At 34.9% G+C, this 20,351-nt stretch overlaps 1 protein-coding gene and 1 long non-coding RNA gene across 2 annotated transcripts in view; one reads left to right on the top strand and one right to left on the bottom strand.

Annotated features, from left to right (window-relative positions):
- Window positions 1–20,351, top strand: part of LOC120888153 (uncharacterized) — a 74,009-nt gene that overhangs the window by 7,966 nt on the left and 45,692 nt on the right. The gene's annotated exons all lie outside the window — the stretch shown is intronic.
- The window catches only part of Epyc (epiphycan), a 35,314-nt gene that overhangs the window by 4,761 nt on the left and 10,202 nt on the right, over window positions 1–20,351 (bottom strand). The window contains exons 3-6 of the mRNA XM_005324431.5: window positions 6,475–6,649; window positions 2,493–2,651; window positions 1,249–1,451; window positions 627–722 (exon numbers count right to left, since the gene is read on the bottom strand). Coding sequence (XP_005324488.2) covers window positions 627–722; window positions 1,249–1,451; window positions 2,493–2,651; window positions 6,475–6,649 — 633 coding nt within the window. The remainder of the gene's footprint in view (window positions 1–626; window positions 723–1,248; window positions 1,452–2,492; window positions 2,652–6,474; window positions 6,650–20,351) is intronic.

The raw sequence follows: 20,351 nt of genomic DNA, 5'->3' as shown, positions 1-20,351 counted from the left end.
TTAATTACGTTAGTTAAAAATGAAAGAAAAGAACCAACTATTCTTTTTTATGCAGAGAAATGGATGTTTGTGATTTCTGAGTGTGTGGGAATGCCTCAGGATTGTATTTAATATAAGATATTAAACTTAAAAGCTAAAGTTCACATTTTTCCTGAAAAATAGAAGTCAGGTTCAATTTTTCTTTCTCTCTTTTCTCTTCCATATCTAATCCTTACACATTTCTTTGTTCAAGGTCAACCTCAGCAATGTAATGAGACCTTGTCTCAAAATTTAAAATAATAATAATAACAACAACAAAAGGCTGAGATTTAGCTCAGTGATAAAATATCCTTGGGTTCAAGCTTTAGTACTGGGGAAAAAGAAAGAGGAGGAGGAGAAGAAGGAGCAGCAGTAGGACCACATAGAAATCAAATGGGATAGATAGGACCATGGATGTATAAATACTTTGTGTTCAGATGTAGGACACACTTTTTTTCTCTAATTGTGCTCTCTAGAAAAAAAAATAGTTAAAAAAAATCATCAGAGTATGTCAACAGGCCATTTGGGACAGATTTTTGTGTCCTGACTTCCTTCTATTTGATTTTCTCCATGGAGCTTTGAGGCTCACCTTACTGTCAGAAGCCTACCTGGAGATGAAGGGCTCGCAGGTTTTCTGGAAGTGGTAGAGGAATGTGGTCCAAGTTGTTATCAGTGAGGTAGAGATGGTGGAGTTCATACATATCCTGAAAACAGTCCAAACAAAGAGACTTAGTAGAAATTAATAGTGTCACAGCTGTACCCTTCATTCCCTCTCCAGGCAACTGTTGCTAAAATAGCATTTTGCCTATTCAGGCCTTGTTAGCTGAGGTGGTAGGAGATCCAGTCAAATTTTAGAAAAATTGGCTGTGAGCAAAGATTTCTTTATGAAAATTGAAAGTGTTTCTCTATCTCTAGGAAGAACCTCTCTCTGTTGTCTGCTTTTCTCAATTTAAGCAAGGTAGTGATTCCCATGGAAGACATTCTACAGTAAGACTTTGAGACACAGAAAGACTTGTCTTGATTTTATAGGCATGGAGAAATAGCATTTCTCTCCAACACAAGCCCAAAACTTAGACAATATTTCATCTCCTCCAGCCAAACACCCTTGAAGAGCTGAGGCACCACCACACAGGCCAACTGATTTCAACTCTTATAGGAATAAAAAAGATATTAATTGACAGCAAATGAGTTGGGAAAATAAAAGTTCTTCATATGAAACCTAAAACTTACTTTAAATGCTTCTTGCTTGATCCCTTTCCTTCCAAGTCTATTGTTGCTAATATCAATAAATGTCAAAGTGGTTGGCAGTTCTGGGAGCTGCCTTATTTTGTTGTCACGCAGGACAAGTTCTCTCAGTTGAGGCAGCTTTCGGAATGCATCTTCATCAATCTCAGATATTAAATTTGATGTTAGATCAATCCTTTTTAAATCATCTAGATGAAAAGAAAGAAGGAAGTAATCAAATTATCTTGAATATATTTTCCTCAAGTAAAATATGAATGTAAAATTTCCCACATATTAAAAATGTAAATATGAGCTGATCACGGTGGTGCAGGCATCTAATCCCAGCGGCTCCAGAGCCTGAGGCAGGAGAAGGTTTTCAAATTCAAAACCAGCCTTAGCATAAGTGAGGCTCTAAGTAACTCAGTGAGACCCCATCACTAAATAAAATACAAAACAGGGCTGGGGATGTAACTCAGTGATTAAATGTCCCTGAGTTCAACCCCCAGCACCCGCCCCCCAAAATGTAAATGTGAATTTAATTAGTAATAGAGAGTTAAAAACATAATTATCTCTCTACTTATTTTATAAAACTTGTTTGTTTCCTCCAAACACAATGTGTATTCATGTGCTTATAAGAAATTTTAACTTTAGCAATGAGATTTACATGTTATATTTAAAATAACTTTTCTATATCTTTACTCTTCAAAAACTTTGGATTTTACTACTAATGATGTTTTTCTCAGTGAAGAGTATCAGATATTCTAATAGCCAAAAATACAGGCATTGAAAAAAATCTTCAAGTGATTAAAATGTTTTACAACGACAAGTACGGAAATTCTTCTAAGTTGGCAACAACCGTAAAGTCAGAATTTTGGCTTGCATTCATCACTACTATGCTTTTATGGAAGCTTTGCCAAAACCACCAAATCTTCGTAAATACACAGCCATGACATTTTATTTTAATGTCACAATGAAATACATTCTAGCACATAAATATGATTACTCATGATTTATATTTAGTTGAAAATGGCTCACTTGAAAATATTAACAACTATATAGTTTTATAATAGCCATTAGTTATTCATTTTTATTATCATTATTAATCTCTCAAATATTTAAATGGGAAAAATAATTGACTATGAGTCATATTTTGGCATTCAACTTTCATTCTCCATGCCTACATTTGATATTATCAAAATCATCAGGGAAGTCTGAAAAGAAAAGAAGGACATTAATGCTGTCATCCATACTTAGGCTTGCAAAGTCATTTTTGTTGATCTTTTTAATTCTGTTAAATCGAGAGTAGAAATAGGCAGTCTTCCTGGGCAGTGGAGGAATAGCATCAAGTTCATGGTCATCACAGTACACTGTGGTGCTTATACAGGTACACAGAAGGCAGGTTGGAAAGTCTAAAAGGTAAAGGTAAATAATTATATGAAAGTAACTATTTTTTCCCCAATAATGTGGTTAATTATATTTAGTAAACAAGATTAGAATCTCACACAGACCATTATGTTCCATTTTATATTTTCTCTCATAATTTTCTATAAAGGGAATATTAAAGTCAAGTATATCAATTAAAGCTGTGCCCAACATATTTAAAGTATATTTTAAATTATGAGTTTTTGAAGAGTATTTTTTAGGTAGTGGGCATTTGCCAAATATTTACTATTTGTGAAATTAAATTTAAAGACCTCTCTTATAGAATACCAAAAGTCTTATTGTCCACTTTTCTAGCTGTGAGTAGGAAATGATTATGTTCTATTTTTTTATTTCTTTAAATTACAGTGAATTTTATATTTATTAGAAATTCTATCTTCAAAATATAAAGATTATAGTTTACAAAGTTAAAATCACATATAATATTTGTATTAGAGTTTGAATTCCATATTTAAGTATCCCATTGAAACAAACATGCTGCAAAAAAGATATAATAATTAATATTTATTCATTCAATACATATTATTGAATCCTTTTTGTGTAAGTGGCACTGTTCTAGCTGGTGAAATAGTGGTAAGCACAGACATAGTTCTATTTTATATCTGCTATGTGAGATGAATGTTAATCATACAAACAAGCAAGATTATAATGGCAATGAATGGGATGAAATGTATGAACAAAACCTAGGATGATTTGCCCTAGTGGGGAGTAATGGAAGGAGGTCTTGGAGGAATGATAATTGACTTGAAACCTGCAGGAAGAGAAGGAATTGGCTGTGCAGGAAGGGAGGGAAGAGTATGCCAGGCAAAGGAAGCATCATGTGCCAAGTCCTTCTACTTTGGAAAGACTGAAAAATGGTCCATGTAGGCACAGCTCAGAGAATAAGGGAATAGGTAGGCCATAATATGCAGGGGCCTGGTAGGTTGTGTTGCAGGTTTTATTCCTTATATTAAGGGTGATCAGGGGCATTATGCAAACTGATTTGCATGTTTAGAGATCATTCTACATGAAAGTGTGGTGGAAGACTGAAGCACAGCAGATGGGAGAGTGAGCAGAGTTGTATTCTACACAAAACATGACGGTAGCTTAGAAGAGTGACTATAAGGACGGAAACAGACCCGAAGATGGCTAGGTTGTGTTATATCTCAACACACTGGCCAATATATGTCTGTCTGTCTCTCCCTCTCTGCCTACCTATCTCTATCTCTATCTGTCTCTCTCACTGTCTCCCCTCCTCCACTGTTTGTTTAGTAGCTGTGTAGAGAAGGCCTCACTTCTTAAGGAAATAGAGAAGTATGACAAGCTGGATGGATGAAACTTGGGGAAGGGCACTATATGGGGCCCCCTGGACATATGTTTGAAGTAAATGAAATCATCAAGAGTCTAAGGCTGCTGAGATGTCATTTAGTTAAGGACTGAGAATTGTTCTTGGATGAGCTGTTACAGTAGTTATGAGAGACTTTATAAAATATGTTGAGTGATGAGGTTGGAAAGAAGATTGTAGTTTGTTCAGGTGGACGTTGGAGGGAAGAGAAAAGTGACAGCAACTGTAGATAATGCTCTTGATGTTTATGGTGGTATAGGATGAGGAATGAGAGTAGATGTAAGAAATATTTGAGCTTCTTTGGATGCAGGGAAGTGATCAAAGTGGGAGGGACTACAAGGAAAAGTTCCCAAAGAGCAGAAGTGGAATATCAAAGGGATCCTGAGGGAGAAGTGGGAATGGTATTGAAAGTACAGTGGGAAGATCTCCCACTGTGGGAGGATAGACAGGTGCTCAGTTCTACTAGGAGTAGAGGGAGGTAGGCTACACAGATGTTGTCCTGGAGATTATAAATCATCAGACAGAAACCCCATGGAGCTTGAAACCTGCAAGAAGAGAAGGAATTGTAATCTTAAGGTAGAAAAACATCTTATAATAACCTCAGGAATTAAAAAAAAATTAACAATGGAAAGTCAGAACAAATTCCTTCAAGGGGGAGCTGTAAAATATTTGATACCTACTAATTTCTCCAATCATTATACATTAACATTTTCCACTTACCACATGTTTTTTAAAGTACGGCATTTGATTTTTTTAAATATTTCTTGGCCTTGCTAATTTATCAAGAAATGCTGAGGGTAATTCATATATAGTCACACCTGTTATAACTTAATTTTGGTCTTTCCACTCACAGTTTCAGCCTATATGGATTTAAAATATTACCATAGAAATTATTAATAGTAAAATATATTTAGATTTTTTATGTTCTAAATATTCACTAGTAAATAGTGTTTCTGAAAATCTTCAAAGAGATCATGTACATAAAACACCTTAAGTGGCTGACATATAGGAAGCATTTGATAAATGGTCACTTTTTATATTCTTGGTGAAGTAGTGTTTAGGAGTTAAAAACTTGTAGAGGCAGAGAGTAGTACAGTAGTTACCAGGGATTGATGGGAGAGGGGAGGGGAATGAGGAGCTTTTCAACAGCTGTAAGGTTTACTTACATAGGATTAGTAAGTGTAGAGATATGCTGTGTGTCTAGTACCTGTACTTAACAGCACCATATTGTACACTGAGAAATTCATTAACAGTTAAAAAATGAATCTACCCCTCTATCAATAAAAGAATATTGTTAATAACTGCTGGATATATCAGAGTCTTCAACTCTATAAGGTCAATTCTATTATTAAACCATTTTTAACTGAGAAAACTAAGGCATAAAAACACTGAATGCCTTGCTCAAGACTGGATATAGAACAAGTTGCAGGACTGGGGTTTGAATGCATATAACCTGGCCATTCTATTTCTCCAAGACACTCTCAGTGCACTGCTTTGAATCTTGCCTTATGTCATTATGTCCTCCCCTCGTTTCATCTCCCAGTGTACTTGATACTGGCTTTTCTCAAAACACTTGTGAGACTTGATAGCATTTATGTTTGTCTCCCTGTACTAGACAGACATATATGTGAGAACAGTGGCCATTTAAAATTAATGTACAGAAACCCTCAACCCTTTCTCATTTTTTCCCACAGTCCCTCACTACACAATTCTGCGTAAAATCTTTCTGGTGTGAGTTCTCTTGAGGAAAACCTTCTCATTAACTAAAAGTGTCTGGTTCCACCTCCATGTCATTGTAAGTGGTGTCTCATGTTATGGAATGTTTCACTGTCTTTTCCTAGAACTGAGTGAGGAGAAAAAGCCTCTTTTCCAATAGTAAAGAATTCCAACAGTCTGGCTTTAAACACAGCATACCAAGAGCTAGGGGGCATGTGGCAAGTTACTATCCTGAGTTACCAGTTTCTTATTTCTTCAAATAAGTTATGCCAGCATGTCCACAGAGGCAGTAATAGTCAAATGGGACAATATGAAGTGCTGAGCATCATGGCCTACAGAAAACATGTGTTCAATTAGTGCAAAACGTTATTATTATAGTTTTTATCACCACCATCATAGTGACCTTATCACTCTGAACTGCATTGACTTTAATCTCAGAGTCATAGGTTTCATCTTGCTAACCCAGTACTCTTAGAAATGCATTCCACAACAAAGGTTTTTCACTTATGATGCCAGACAAATATTTCCATCCCAAGTGTTTTGTTATTTGATCCTTTCCTTCAGGCTAGAGATGAATGATAAAAAAAATATTTTATATTTGAATAGGAAATACATGTATAACTCTTGCTTCAAACTTGGTCTATCTCAGGCTTTGTCCTTGGGTCTTCCAGGCTCCCTGTGAAGTTGGATCTCGGCAGTTTTGAGAGATGATAAAGTGTTCTCAATTATAATTCAGCATTGATATACCCAACCTTCATTGGTATGAGGGCCCAGAACCCCTGTGAACTCCGGCTCCTGTGGGGAAGAGCCATCAATCAGCCTGGGGGTGGATTCCTCCTCTCCTTCCTCCTCCTGGAACTCTCCTGGCTGTGGGGCCGGAGTAAGGAGCTCTTTGCTCCCAGATGGCATCACTGTGACTCTTTCAATCTGTGAAAAAGCAGAATTTTATCAGGCAACCAGTCACCCCTGATGCAGACCCAGATTTCAGATTTGTCTATCCTTGCCACCAGATGTCACTGGTGTCCTGGGGTTCAGTGCCTTGTGCCCAGCCATCTCCTTGGGAGAGCACATTTGGTTTTGCTAGGTGTTGTTTTTAATTAATTTTGTTCCTTAAATTCTAGAAATTATTTCCAATACCTTTCTTTGTTGTTGTTCTTCATACTCTTTCTTTTCTTTTAATATCTTATATTTGTTCATTGGGTAGGTTTAAAAAACTCATTTCCTTGTTTTCTAATAATACATAGCATTATGAGAATGAATTATTCTTGTGAATGATTCAGATTAATACAGAAGTGTGCAAAGTAAAATTCAAAAGTCCCACTTCTTTCTCCAGCCCTAATTCTACTCTCTAGAAGATAATACCTAATAAGAAATTGAGATATATTTTTCTCCTTTTAGTTCTTCGATTCCTAGATTCAAATATTTTCTTTCTCACTAACAATTTATATTTCCTCTGATGACATTTTACTAAAAACATTCTTTCCTCTAAAATAAAATGTATAGTGACAAGAAAGCTATATGATTTGATTGTGATATGCTGTTTCTCACATTCCTTATATTATTTTAATAACAGATACTGCAAACAACATTATTATATTAAACTTGAACTTTCTTAGATCTTTGACAATTGTCATCATGTATAAAATTGCAAAAATATTTAGATTTTGTTCACATTACACTTGCTTTATTTACTTCCTTCTTTACTGGAATATTTTATGCAATGAATTCTTGCAGGTAAGAATAGTGTTTGTTTTATCCATTCCTCTGTTGAAGGATGCCTAGGTTGAACTGCTATAAACATTGATGTGGCTGATCCATTATAGTATGCTGATTTTAAGTCCTTTGGGTATAAACCTAGGAGTAGGATAACTGGGTCAAATGGTGATTCCATTCTGTTACCTGAGGAATCTCTATACTGCTTTTCACAGTGGTTGCACCAATTTGCAGTTCCTCTAGCAATGCATGAGTGAACCTTTCTCCCCACATCCTCACCATTTATTTATTATTTATTATTATTTGTTAGTTGTTATTCTTTATAACTGCCATTCTAACTGGAATTAAAGAGAATTGCAGTGTAGTTCTAATTTGCACTTCTCTAATTATTGTAGATGTTATATTTTTATATATTTTTAATATATTGTAGATGTTATATTTTTATATATTTTTGACCATTCATATTTCTTCTTCTGTGAAGTGTTTGTTCAGTCTTTTGCCCATTTATTGATTGGGTTGTTTATTTTTCTGGTGTTAAGTTTTTAGCAGCTCAACTCACAATAGCCAAGCTAAGGAAACAACTTGGATGTCCTTCAATGGATCAATGAACAAAGAAAATGTGGTACATATACCTGATGGAATATTACTCAGCCATAAAGAAGAATGAAATTATGGCATTTGCTAGTAAATGGATGGAACTGGGGAATATCATGCTAAGTGAAATAAGTCAAGCCCTTAAAACCAAAGGCAGAATTTTTTCTCTGATTTCTCAATGCTAACCCAAAACAGGGGAAGTTGGGGAGGGGAATAATAGAAATAGATTGAACTGGACAGTGGGTAACAGAGGGAGAGGAGAGAGGAGGGGAATACGAAGGACAGTAGAATTAATTGGTCATAACTTTCCTAACATTGTATTTGTATACACGGCAGGGGTATATATATACATTATGTATGACTACAAGCGTGGGAACCTAATAGAGTAAGTTATGCTTTATTTATGTATATGCTGCCAAAATACATTCTACTCTCAAGGATAATTAAAAAAAAGAATAGTGTTTGTATTGAGAATAAATCTTCACTTCCAGCAACACACACTTATCTTTTTTTTTTTTAAAGATAGAGTGAGAGAGGAGAGAGAGAGAGAGAGAGAGAGAATTTTTAATATTTTTATTTTTTTAGTTCTCGGCGGACACAACATCTTTGTTGGTATGTGGTGCTGAGGATCGAACCCGGGTCGCACGCATGCCAGGCGAGCGCGTTACTGCTTGAGCCACATCCCTAGCCCCACACACTTATCTTGATGTCTATTCCTTTGGCTTCTTAATACAAGTCTTCCACTAGGAGGAGGTTGTAAACATGGGCAAATCTAATACTTTTAAAGAAACACTAAACATCCTTTTGTGCTTTCATAGAATCTATTTCAGCTTTCCCTACCCTGTATTGTAATGGTTCCACCAGTTTTATGATATCTGAGTGTCTAACTGGCAAACTCTTGAGGTGTCTTTATTCTTTGTACCTATAGGCTGTAGCATGATAGGCAATCAACAAGCACTTACTGAGGTATATTTTTCTAAAGAATTTTATTTTTTTTTAAGAGAGAGTGAGAGAGGAGAGAGAGAGATAGAGAGAATTTTTAATATTTATTTTTAGTTCTCGGCGGACACAACATCTTTGTTTGTATGTGGTGCTGAGGATTGAACCCGGGCTGCACGCATGCCAGGCGAGCGTGCTACCGCTTGAGCCACATCCCCAGCCCTCTAAAGAATTTCTTATCCAAGATATATTTAATTCAAAGCTCTATGCTTAACTTTAGAGATTTTGCTGAGAAAAAGCAATAAATGTGTGAATGGTTACTTTTAAACATTTAAAGCACAAAATCAAACCAAAAGCAGACTATGCTGTATTTGATACTTTGGACACCATAAATGAAGATAGTCTAAAACTTGGCCAAAAATCTCCAGCTGAGAAGACTGGGCGCTTCTCCTTAAACAGAGACACATGGTTTCCATCAGCAGGGTCAGGATGAGGCATATTCAGAAGGAATGGATTTGCAGAGAGACCAAAAGGAGGCTCCAGCAAGGGCGGAAATTGAGACAGATGTTTGAAGGAGTGGAGGCAGCCTAAAGGGAGAAGCACATTCCAGACACGTTGCCTTGAATCTTTAACTTTGTAGGGAAAAACGTTTGCACATACTTTCTACAGATAATTGTTTTTCCACTGATTTGATGGGAAGCTGTAAGATCTCATTTGTCATCCAACATAATGAGGCTACACAGCTTTTGTGTTTATCAGAAACTGTTCTGTTCATGCTTGCTTGAAAATAAAGTGAACCTTTAAAACCAAGGAAAAAGAATGTGTTTTCAGTTCGGCAAAATTGCAGAACTGTAACCCCATTGTACTGTGCCTAGAGAGTCTTTTGCTTTGCAGAAACATTTATTCTTACTATGAAATAGAAGTTATTTGGGCTTCTGCCTTTTCCCCTTTTAACAATCTTCATACTATGACATGAGTTGTGAAGCAATGAAAGCAAATCAGGCCAAGGAATCATGGCCACCTGTCTGTCCATGTGGCATATTTTTATGCTTACACTGTTTTATGCAGACACCTAAATCTGAACACAAAACAAATGACCATAAAACATCTCCACCCTTTTTTTCTGAAGCTACAATTGTAAATTCTCAAATATATGTAGAATTAACCCTCTTATATAAATTATCATGATTGGTTGAGCTTTTCCTTATCTTCTTTTCTTTACCTCTTTATTTTATTCTGAATTGCTTCAATGCAATTGACTTTTTAATCTGTCCATTATATTTCTCTGAACTTTAGAAATATCATACAAAAAGGTTCTTACTACATATGACTTTAATATGCACCTGTAGATTAGACTTGGTATCCTCAAGGTATGTTTGATTTGTTTGTGGTTTGCAGCAAATTGTTGTATTCCTAGTTTCTTATTTACCAGGCTTTAGAAACGTAATTCATGTCATGGGGTAGAATGTTTAGGAGCACATTATGTGTTCATGAAATAAGAAACTTATAGCCCAGAGAGAGTGACCTGGGCAAAGTGAGATCTCAGCAAATATAAGCCTAGTGAACTAATTGCCAAGAAAAGAAGTCCTCAGTCTCCCCACGCCCCCCACATCACCCACCTCCAGCTTTTGTACCATGCACAGCTGGGACTCCACATAGGTAGTCCAACACCTCAGATCAATCTTCAGTAAAGGAAGCTGAAAAGACCCTGAAGTGTCTTAGACTGCATTTCTGTCCTCTAAAGAAACAAACTTTTCCATAGAAAATAATCCAGTTACATTTCTTGTGTCATATTCTACCACAATTTGTATCAGCAATATTTATGTTCTTACCAATATTACTGAAAAGTATTTAAGAATTTCATTTTTTAAATAATCAATGTTTTCTGTAGAAGAATCCCTATAAAAGTACTCAGCACCATTTGTGACAATAATATTTAGAATTACTTTAGTTTAAAAATAACTTGATTGGCTCCATTTATCCCTCAGCAAAAATCATGTCTAAATCATCCACATAATCCCATCACTACCAATAAGCCTACTTAATTTATTTGTCTTAATTTTAGAATGAAACTATGCAAAACTAACACATGCAGTAATAGCACCTCGTCCTGACTGCTTTGTTCACGAAAGTCCCTGCAACATAGACTTCCTGTTGGACCAAAGCCCTATATTGACAATCACAGCTTGTGCCATTCAGTATTGTGTTTGAATTAATAAAACTCAATGTGGCTTATTTTATTGATTTTTTTCATCTCAGCTGCTAATGTGCAGCGCTACCTCAGTGCCCAGTGAGGATCTCAGTGAAATGCAATATGTATGTATGATAAAAAATACTAAGAAGGAATTCAAGTTAGCCAATTTGATTCCTACAATTATGAATATATAAGTGAATTTGTACATTATGGAAAGTTTGCCTGTCTTTATAATTATCTAATCAACCAGACAATATCTATGGAAAGCTCTATGCCTAAGTAACTACCAATTACCCATGTTACTTGTTGTTACTATTTTCTAAATGCTAATAGCATTATTCTTCTTCACCTCATTTGCCAGTATCACCATAATCTAAATTACCACCTTTCTTGCCTGGAATGCAGCAACAGTGACTTCCACCAAGGTAGGATATTCTTCCATGTACATTGAGAATGTAGCTGTATAAAGACAAAACTGACCATGTCAACCCCACTGCAAATTGTTCAGTGCCTTTTTATTTTTCTTAATAATCACAAGTGACAATGACCTTGCATAACCACTATCACATCTTGGTTCAGAGGAAGGATACAGACTAAGTAAATTTGAATCTAGCCTAATCTCTGAGATGTTGGGAAAATTACTTTACATCCTTGTTTTCATCAACAGAATATATTGAAGTCATGATAGTTTTGAGGGGAGACCTCTTGAAACATTGCAAATTTCCATTTGCTTTCTTCCCATTTATCACAGAAATAAGGTAAAGCTGAATATTGGAAGGTGAGAAAAGGTGTGATAGAGAGAAAAGATATCCCAGAGGGCGATAACTCAGTCCATCAGGCCCTGAATCCACCCAGCAGCTGACTGCAGAAACATGAGTGAGCTTGGTGCAACCACAAAACCAGAAGCACAGAAGAGCCTGAATAGCTGAACTATAGAAATGGGAACTAAGTAATTATTTTAAGACAATAAAATTTAGAATTATTTGTTATACAGTAAAATTTAATTGTTAAAGAATCTATATATACATATATATGTATATGTATGAATATATAATATATATATATGTGATTATTTAATTAACATTTATCTCTCCAAGAAGGTAAATATGATATTTTTTTTCTATTTCATCATTAAATTCTCAGCTCTTAGTCCAATATACCTAGCAATTATAGACTTCCTGATAAGTATTGCCTTATCAGTACAGAAAATAATGTAATTTTTAATACGTTAAAAGGTTGCTTGCAATCAGAGTAAGAAAATATTATAACTAAAGGAACATGAAAGAGCAGGTGTGAAAATAGATTAGTTATGATTCAGGTGTCTCCACATTTGCCAATGAACCTTAATTGCAGGTACAAACATTGCATATGCAAATTAGAGGTGTGCTTTGACTTCCTTTGATAAAATTAGTTTTCAATGCACTGTAGATCCAACAATATTGATTAGGTATATTGCATTTTTGAGGGAAAGATGGAACTATACATCTAGGATTAGAATCACTCCATTGTGCAACTGTAAGAGGCATCATTCATGAGGTTTTCTACATAAAGGATGTTCCCCTGGATTGGTACAATGGACTTGTATAATATGTCCTAAGGTAATGACCCCAACTTAGGACACCTTAGCACCTACTAACTCCATACCCCCATTAACAGTCTTTCCCTATGTTTCTCTTTGTTTTCTTCATATTCTCTTTGTCTCAACCATATTCCCATAATTTTGACTTTTTTAGTCATAAATGGTAAATATTCTTTTAATCTTTCCTTTGCTTGTACGTACAATTGGAAAACTAGACAATCCAGATAGCTCCTAAAGACAGAGAACATTAAATCATGTATACACCAAAATCTTGTTAATTCTTTGATATTTGTTGATTAATGAGGATATAATTGTTCCTATCAGAGTAGGAAATATACTGTATGTTTTAATGTAGATACACTTAAGATCAAGAATAGAGTCACCCCAACATCCCTAACCGAAGAATCTGAAGTTAATTTAAGTTGTTCTTATGATGGAAAATTGATCTCAGAGTTACACCATGAAAGGAAATGACCCTTGCCAGGCCCTTGGAAGCTATTTCTTAATGCTTGTCTCTAGGGCATTAGTGATGATAACACAGCTGAAGAAAGAAAAAGTAAACTGAAGAGAATGAAGCCTAGAAAAATTGGCTTATGGAAAAGTAGTTTGTTACTGTGGCCAGCACTGTCTGGAGGAAAGAAATATGAAATCTATTGAACATGAACAATATACTAAGGATATCGTCTCTGACACAGAGAAGAAAGGCTTCACTGAAATTCATTCTGTACTCAGCCAAGTAAAATTCTACTGAATAATCCAGCTTTTCATATCTCTTCATTCTGAGAACAAGTGAACATTGTCCTATTTGGGAAATGCCTATTCACATGATAAATTCACAAGTGGACTTTACTGTTTATATTTTATGATTAATATTATTCTTGGTTGTTACTATTCATAAACCTACAATCTTATCCAGTCACAATTGATTGTGTGCATAGAATTCAGTTGCTAAACCTGAAAGCTAAAAACCCTACCAAGGCCATGTAGCCCTGGAGTATGGTACACTAGGCACTTGGTTGTTCCCTGAAATTGAAAAGTATGATAAAAATATGTTTTAATGTTGACCCAGGATGATTACAAAATACAATCAGAATCTATAATGACTTTATCTTATTTTTAGGAGAAATGAATATTGTCTCAGAATGGAACTGCAACTTGGTTCAATGTGATGGGTGAGAGAATTCCATTCCATCTTAGAATTCAGCTAAATTACAGGTTCTGCTTTCTTTAAATCTAGGTTAGGTCATTTGGCTAGTTCTAACCAACTGAATGAAAGAGGAAATGATATGGCATATCTGGTACAAGTCAGTGAAGAGCAAATTTACTTTTTCTACATTACTTCCCTTCCCTAAATCTGTTGGTGAAAGATACCCTTAGACCATTGGACTTCAAGTGGACCATGAAATCTGAAGTTGAAGATCGTCAAGTTATACCATAAAAGGAGTTTAGATCTCTGAATGCCTACATGAAGCAAAGTAAAGCTGTTTTCTTTCCCTGGATAATCATGATTTAGAAAGATATAAAATTTTATTATAGTAAGTCACTGGTATCTTGTAGTTATTACAGGTGCTAATGTAACTTGTCTGAATATAGACACTTCTAATTTTTCTTTTCTTATCCAACTCCTATTTACATTGAAAGAATAATTTTTAATATTTTATGGGTTGAATTATGTAGTATATATCATTCACAGTAGAAAAAAACAAATGTACCTCTTTTTTCTATATCTTCTCTGATTTCTCATCTATAAGTACTGTTCTATGATACTAGCTATTTGGAGTAGTATTAACTGAAATACTATACCATAAAGTTGAAGTCACCATTATTTTAACTTAGTTCTTAAATCTTATCATTTATGATTAATATTATTCTTAAGTTAAAATTAGTGAAGTTATAAAGTAAATGTCTGCAAGTTGAATATAAAAATTAGTTAATAGATTTTGTTTACATCAAATAGAATAAAATCATTATAATATTTGATGCTGACTTCCTAGCATTATCATGTATTTAGGACACACAAATGATTTCTTTTTAGTTTTTTCTTCAATCTATCTTAATTTATGGATATTCTTCATAAATTTGTAAATATAAAATGTAATACTTCTTTGTATTAAATGTGGTGTTTGAGTGAAAAATTCAATTCAGAAATAATAGCTCACTTAAAGGTTTCATTTACTCATATCCTCTAATTTTGATCTCTTTGGGACCTCAGTATTGTGTGTGTGTGTGTGTGTGTGTGTGTGTGTGTGTGTGTGTGTGTTTCTTATTCCTTTTCATTGCTGTCAGAAAATGGCAATATTCCATTTTTAATTGCCCAGAACATTTTCAACTTCACTTTAATCCCAGATTTTTCAACACTCCATTCACCATCATCTCTTTAGGCTCTAGAAATTTAAAATGTTACTAATATCTTAGTTTTCTCAAATTATATTATCTATTTCTAATTGAATGTCTCCAAAGAATATCAGTAGGGCACTTTGGCAAATGCTTTAGAAAAATTATCTAATAGTAGAGGTAGATCATATTCCCTTGTCCCCTTACTGCCCTTGTTCCTCAAGTAAGGATGCCAAAAGGACAATTTAGACAATTTATTGTAGGCTAAAATCAGTAACCTCATTAAGATAGGGGTAAAGGAAGGAGTCAGTCACAGTAATTAAAAACAAAAAGTTGGACTGAAAAACCAATGTATTTGGAAATTTCCAAACTTCAACTCTTATTTCTGATGGTGTAATTTAAAAACATTTTAAGTTTCAATCTTTCCAACTCTAACACAAAGCAAATTGTTCCTCCTGACATAGCCTTTACTGAGGCACTAAGTATAACAGAACAAAGAAGGTACTCTAGATAATAATCAGTCCTATGATACCATGAGGCAAAAGAAGGGTTATTTTACAAAGGGATCAGAATCTCCTCATTTATTGACTATTAGAAATTTTTGCAGTCGTTAGCATGAAAGAAATCATCCTACCAATGAATGAAGATTGCTGAATAGTGATTTATTGGCTTTGACAACATTAGCCTCTGAGACCTTCCATTTTTCTTTCTGGTACCTAAATTTACTAATCCCTTTATTCTCTATTTTCTCTCTATATTTGTTTCAGATTCAATGTAGTTATACTGGAAGATATTTTTTTTAAATATCCTTAATGCATTAGCCTTGATTTGTTTTCAGTTTATGTCTTTAATCAGAGTTTTATATCATAACTCCAAGGAGAATACATTTGAAAGGATTCATCTACCCTTCTTACTACCTTTTAGATGCATGTTCCTTGTTTTTATTTTGTTGGGTTTTTGTTGTTTTGTTTTGTTTTGTGTTTGTGTGTGAAATGTGTCAAGGAATGGAGTATATACTATATATTTGCATGAATACCTTTTAACTCTTTATAACCCACCTTGAACATTAAAAGGGAGATTAGTATGATAGCACTGTTATTTTCTTTTTTGGTTCACCCTTCTGCATCTCTCATTGGCCATCTTGATATTACAATCCAAAAATTATACAACTTGAGAGATAAAAACCATCACCAAGCAATAATTTTTTGAGTTATTTCAATACCTTTGTAAAGATGTGAATCTTAAACAACACAGGATAAGTCTCACTGTCTTTAGGAAACTCAAGGCAAGATTTACTAGAACTTGCCCTAGGGATGTAAGAAGAAGAATTTGGTGAATAAGGCAGATTCAATGGAAATTGCTCAGATTAATGGAGGACTAGGCAGGACAATGGTAGTCCAATCCTGGACTAGAAATTAGACCAATGAGAAAATACATAGGAGAAGAATTATCTTACTTAGGGATATAAGAATTTCCTATTTTTTAATAACAAAACTTTTGGCATATTCTCAACTATACTTTCTCTAGAGAAGGTGCCACAAGACAACATCTAAAGGACTTTATTAGAAGAACAAAGGTGTTGGCCAACAACACAAGAGAAAATGAAAGAAAGGAAGGCTCCTACCTAGCAAACAGTACTAGAAAAGTAAATGTCTGAATTAAGATGCATCTTAGGAATTTGTAAAAGTCCAGTTAAGTGACACTAAAAGAACAACTGTAGGAAATCAAACACAAACCTGGGTCTCATCCAGAAATATTCTGGTTTCAGTGTTCTGGGATGTGGATTAGGCCTTCATATTCCTAAATGCTCTAAAAGTGATTCAAATATGTAGCCAAGGAAGAGAATAATTACAACAGAGAAGTGACTTATTCTACAGAATAGGATGGGGGGGGGAGGTAGAAATGCTAATTAAATGTTGGGACATAGAAATTCTTAGAAAAGACTTGATGAGAATGTGGTAGAGGGTTGTTTTTCATTGTTCTCCCCAAGGCACTGGCTTTAGAAATACCAACAGCATCTTTATTCAGGAATCTACTGAGGTTGAATCCCTAGCTGAAAAAAAAAAGAAAAAGAAAACATGAAAAATGGAGTACATTTTTGGTAGGTAGAATTCTTGAGTTCCATCACAGGAGGCAAGTGTGAAAGCCATCATGTCCATCTAGAGAATGCTCTTGGCTGAAAGTTCTTGACCATGAGTCTGTCACCTGATAGAATACACACTCAATGCAGCCTCAGGTGCCAGAAACACAGGACTTACCAGGAAATTGGGAATTCAAAGACTTGGGATGTGCAGAAAGAAAAAGAATCTTCAGGTAAGATCTGGTGACTGGATTGTCACCATTATATATTTATACACTGTTAGAAATCAGGAAGATCTCGAGTGCTACTCTAAAAGAAGAGAAATAATGTTGTCAAATCAGGATAGGGGTTCCTAGTTCAGTGTTTTTCAATTAGGGTTGATCAAAAAGACCTGGAGCCCTTGGTAAATCGCTGGTCACTGGGTACCATCTCCAGCTTCATTCCTTGGTCTGCAGTGGGACCTGAGTTTTGGCACTCCTAACTAGCTCTCAGGTAATGCAGGTCTTCCTGGTCAAGGATGACACTTAAAGAGCATTGCCTCTGTCCAAAACCCATACACTCAACAAACTTTGGGAAAGTCAAAATAAATGATGACATTGTATTTAACCAAAGTTTCCTGAGTGTATGGGTTGTGGACAAAGGCAATGGATATGAACTTATCAACATCTGAATGAAGCTAAACTGAGATTTTTTGTGTGTGTCTTCTGACTTTCTTCAGGTTTCATAAAGTCTCTTCTTGATTCTCTGGCTATACTATCTACTGGTTTCTGGGAATATAATTTTGCCTAAATATAACTATTTTAGGGAATAAAGAATAATTTGTCCTTTATAATGATGAGGGTAGGGTTCATGTTATGGTAATATTGTGTGTATGGTTAAGGCTTCAAATATGAAGGTTATAGACAACTTGGTAATGAAGTAATACAATTTGTGTACCATTGAATAAACTATAACTGTAGGAATCTACTCAGATAGTAGTTACTAAAAGAATCCAGCTTGACCTAAGCACTAAGGATCCATCCAACTGAGATGAAGCAAAGGAATTGAGGAAGAGGAATTATATAAGCAAGAAGTATAAGGCAAGAAATCTAATTTTTTGCCCAAATCCTTTAAGATTTGTACAAAATTAGTATATTTGCAAGATGTATTAGTCTATTTTTCATTGCTATAACAAAATACTTGAGGTTGAGTGATATTAAAGAAGCAAGGTTTATTTAGTTCACAGTTTTGGAGGTTGAAAGTTCAAGAATAAGAGACCCTTTATCCTTAATCTCTGGTGAAGTCCAGGAGGTTGAATGGTACTGAACTTGGAGCATGTGCAAAAGAAAGAGATCACATGGTGAGTCAGGAAGCCAGAGAGACCACGAAGGAACATATCATGCATTTTTATAAAAATTTTCTTGTGACAACTAACCAAGATCTCACAAGGACTGGATCAGTTCCTTCTGAGGGCAGCACCTTCAGTGATCTAACTGTCCTCCTCTGGGCCTCACCTCTTTAAAGTGTCTCATGCAGCTATCAACACAGGAACTCTTTTGAGGATACACTCAAACCATGACAGGCATTAATCTGTAGTCTTTAGTCTCTCCTCAAAAACTTCATAGAGGTAGGGGTTAATTTATAAATTTGTGTTATCTTTCCATTTCTGAAATTATAATGAAAAATCGTTGTTTAGCATTTTACTTCATTGCAGAACTTCTCATGGGCTCTTTTTGTCTCAATATAATTGTATGTAGAACTTACACTGAAAGAGTGAAATCTCAATTTTGTGGACAGAGAGGACTTTGAGATAGATTCATTGACATGTTCTGTGATCTATTTCAAAATCTTCTGGAATCAAAATGTACATACTTAAGAATTGTGATGGGTATGGGCCTAGGTCAATGAATGTGGGAACATGACTATCCTAAAAATGGTCTGATTTCCTCTTTTGGAAGGGAAAGCCCCTCTGGACTTAGTGGCTGAGCCTAATGCCTTGATAAAACATTGTCCTGGAGAATAGGGCATCAAGGAAAAAGAATGATTATTCTGTTCATCTTCCTTTTTGGGCAAATTGCCTGCCTGCCAAGAACACATCCCATGTAGTAGATTTACTGGGACAGGTTTTGTCCTGAGACCCAGGTTGCTCAACACTTTCTCCCACTGATGAGAGTTTGATTTCTTGGAGATTTCTATTGAGAAGTCCATACTTGCTTTGCACTTATGTCATATATTTCAAGCTAGCCTTTATCAATATTAAGGGGTATATTTTGAGATCTATTTGTCTAAGTTTCATTCATCTCAAACAATCCTGAAATGAGGCAAGGCATAGCTGAAGTGTGTCCCTTAAAGTCTAACACTTATTTCTTAGAAAAACTTCAATATTATATATATATATCTATGGGTCACAATATAAAACAGTATGCATTTTAATATGTGCCTGACTATTGGCTTCATGTTATAGTCCCAAATTTTATTTTCCCTTGCTTTTCTTTCATAATTAATTTCTTTTTTGTCATCATGAAGTGATATAACATGTAATATATAATGTAAATTATTATATTTTTGAGATATAATACAATATGGTCTATAGTATTATACTTTCTCTGTTGTTTTTGTAATAGATCCATTGCATTCATATTTATATTTTTATCTTTATGTATATGTGTATATATTACAAAATGTGTTTCTGCAAAGTGCCCTTGAATGCTATATTTAGAGAAGGTGGGAGATAAACACACAAGCAAAATTCTTCATGTCTCAGATTAGATATCATGTCTTTGACTAATGAGAGATTCAGGGACACAATTCCCCAGCATGCATATTTTGAGTGAACCCTTATAAACATTCCAATACATAATTATATCTTGCTTGTATATGTGCATTTTACATGTATCATTTTCCCATTTCCTCCATTGTATTAAAACAAAGACTAATAGACTGAGAGTAGAGAATAATAAGAGGGACTTGATCTAATGAATCCACCCCAAATCCTGGCTCTCAGCAGGAGATTGCTAAATTCTAAACTGAACCTAAACACAAAGGGAGGTTCTCTTTCATGGTGGCTAAAATCCCACCCCATCCATTAAGGCATTTGTCATCACCAGTGTGTAAGCTTCAGTGGCTGTTAATTGAATGATTCCTCTGGAAAGTTACTTACATATTAAAGCAAGCCCTATATTAAACAGCTAGCATGCTTATCTTATTTAATCCTTAA

This window comes from Ictidomys tridecemlineatus, chromosome 6 (genome assembly GCF_052094955.1).
Source record: "Ictidomys tridecemlineatus isolate mIctTri1 chromosome 6, mIctTri1.hap1, whole genome shotgun sequence".
Lineage (NCBI taxonomy): Eukaryota > Metazoa > Chordata > Mammalia > Rodentia > Sciuridae > Ictidomys > Ictidomys tridecemlineatus.
The sequence above is the reverse complement of the archived record's forward strand: the minus strand, read 5'-3'. Positions and strand labels throughout refer to the sequence as shown.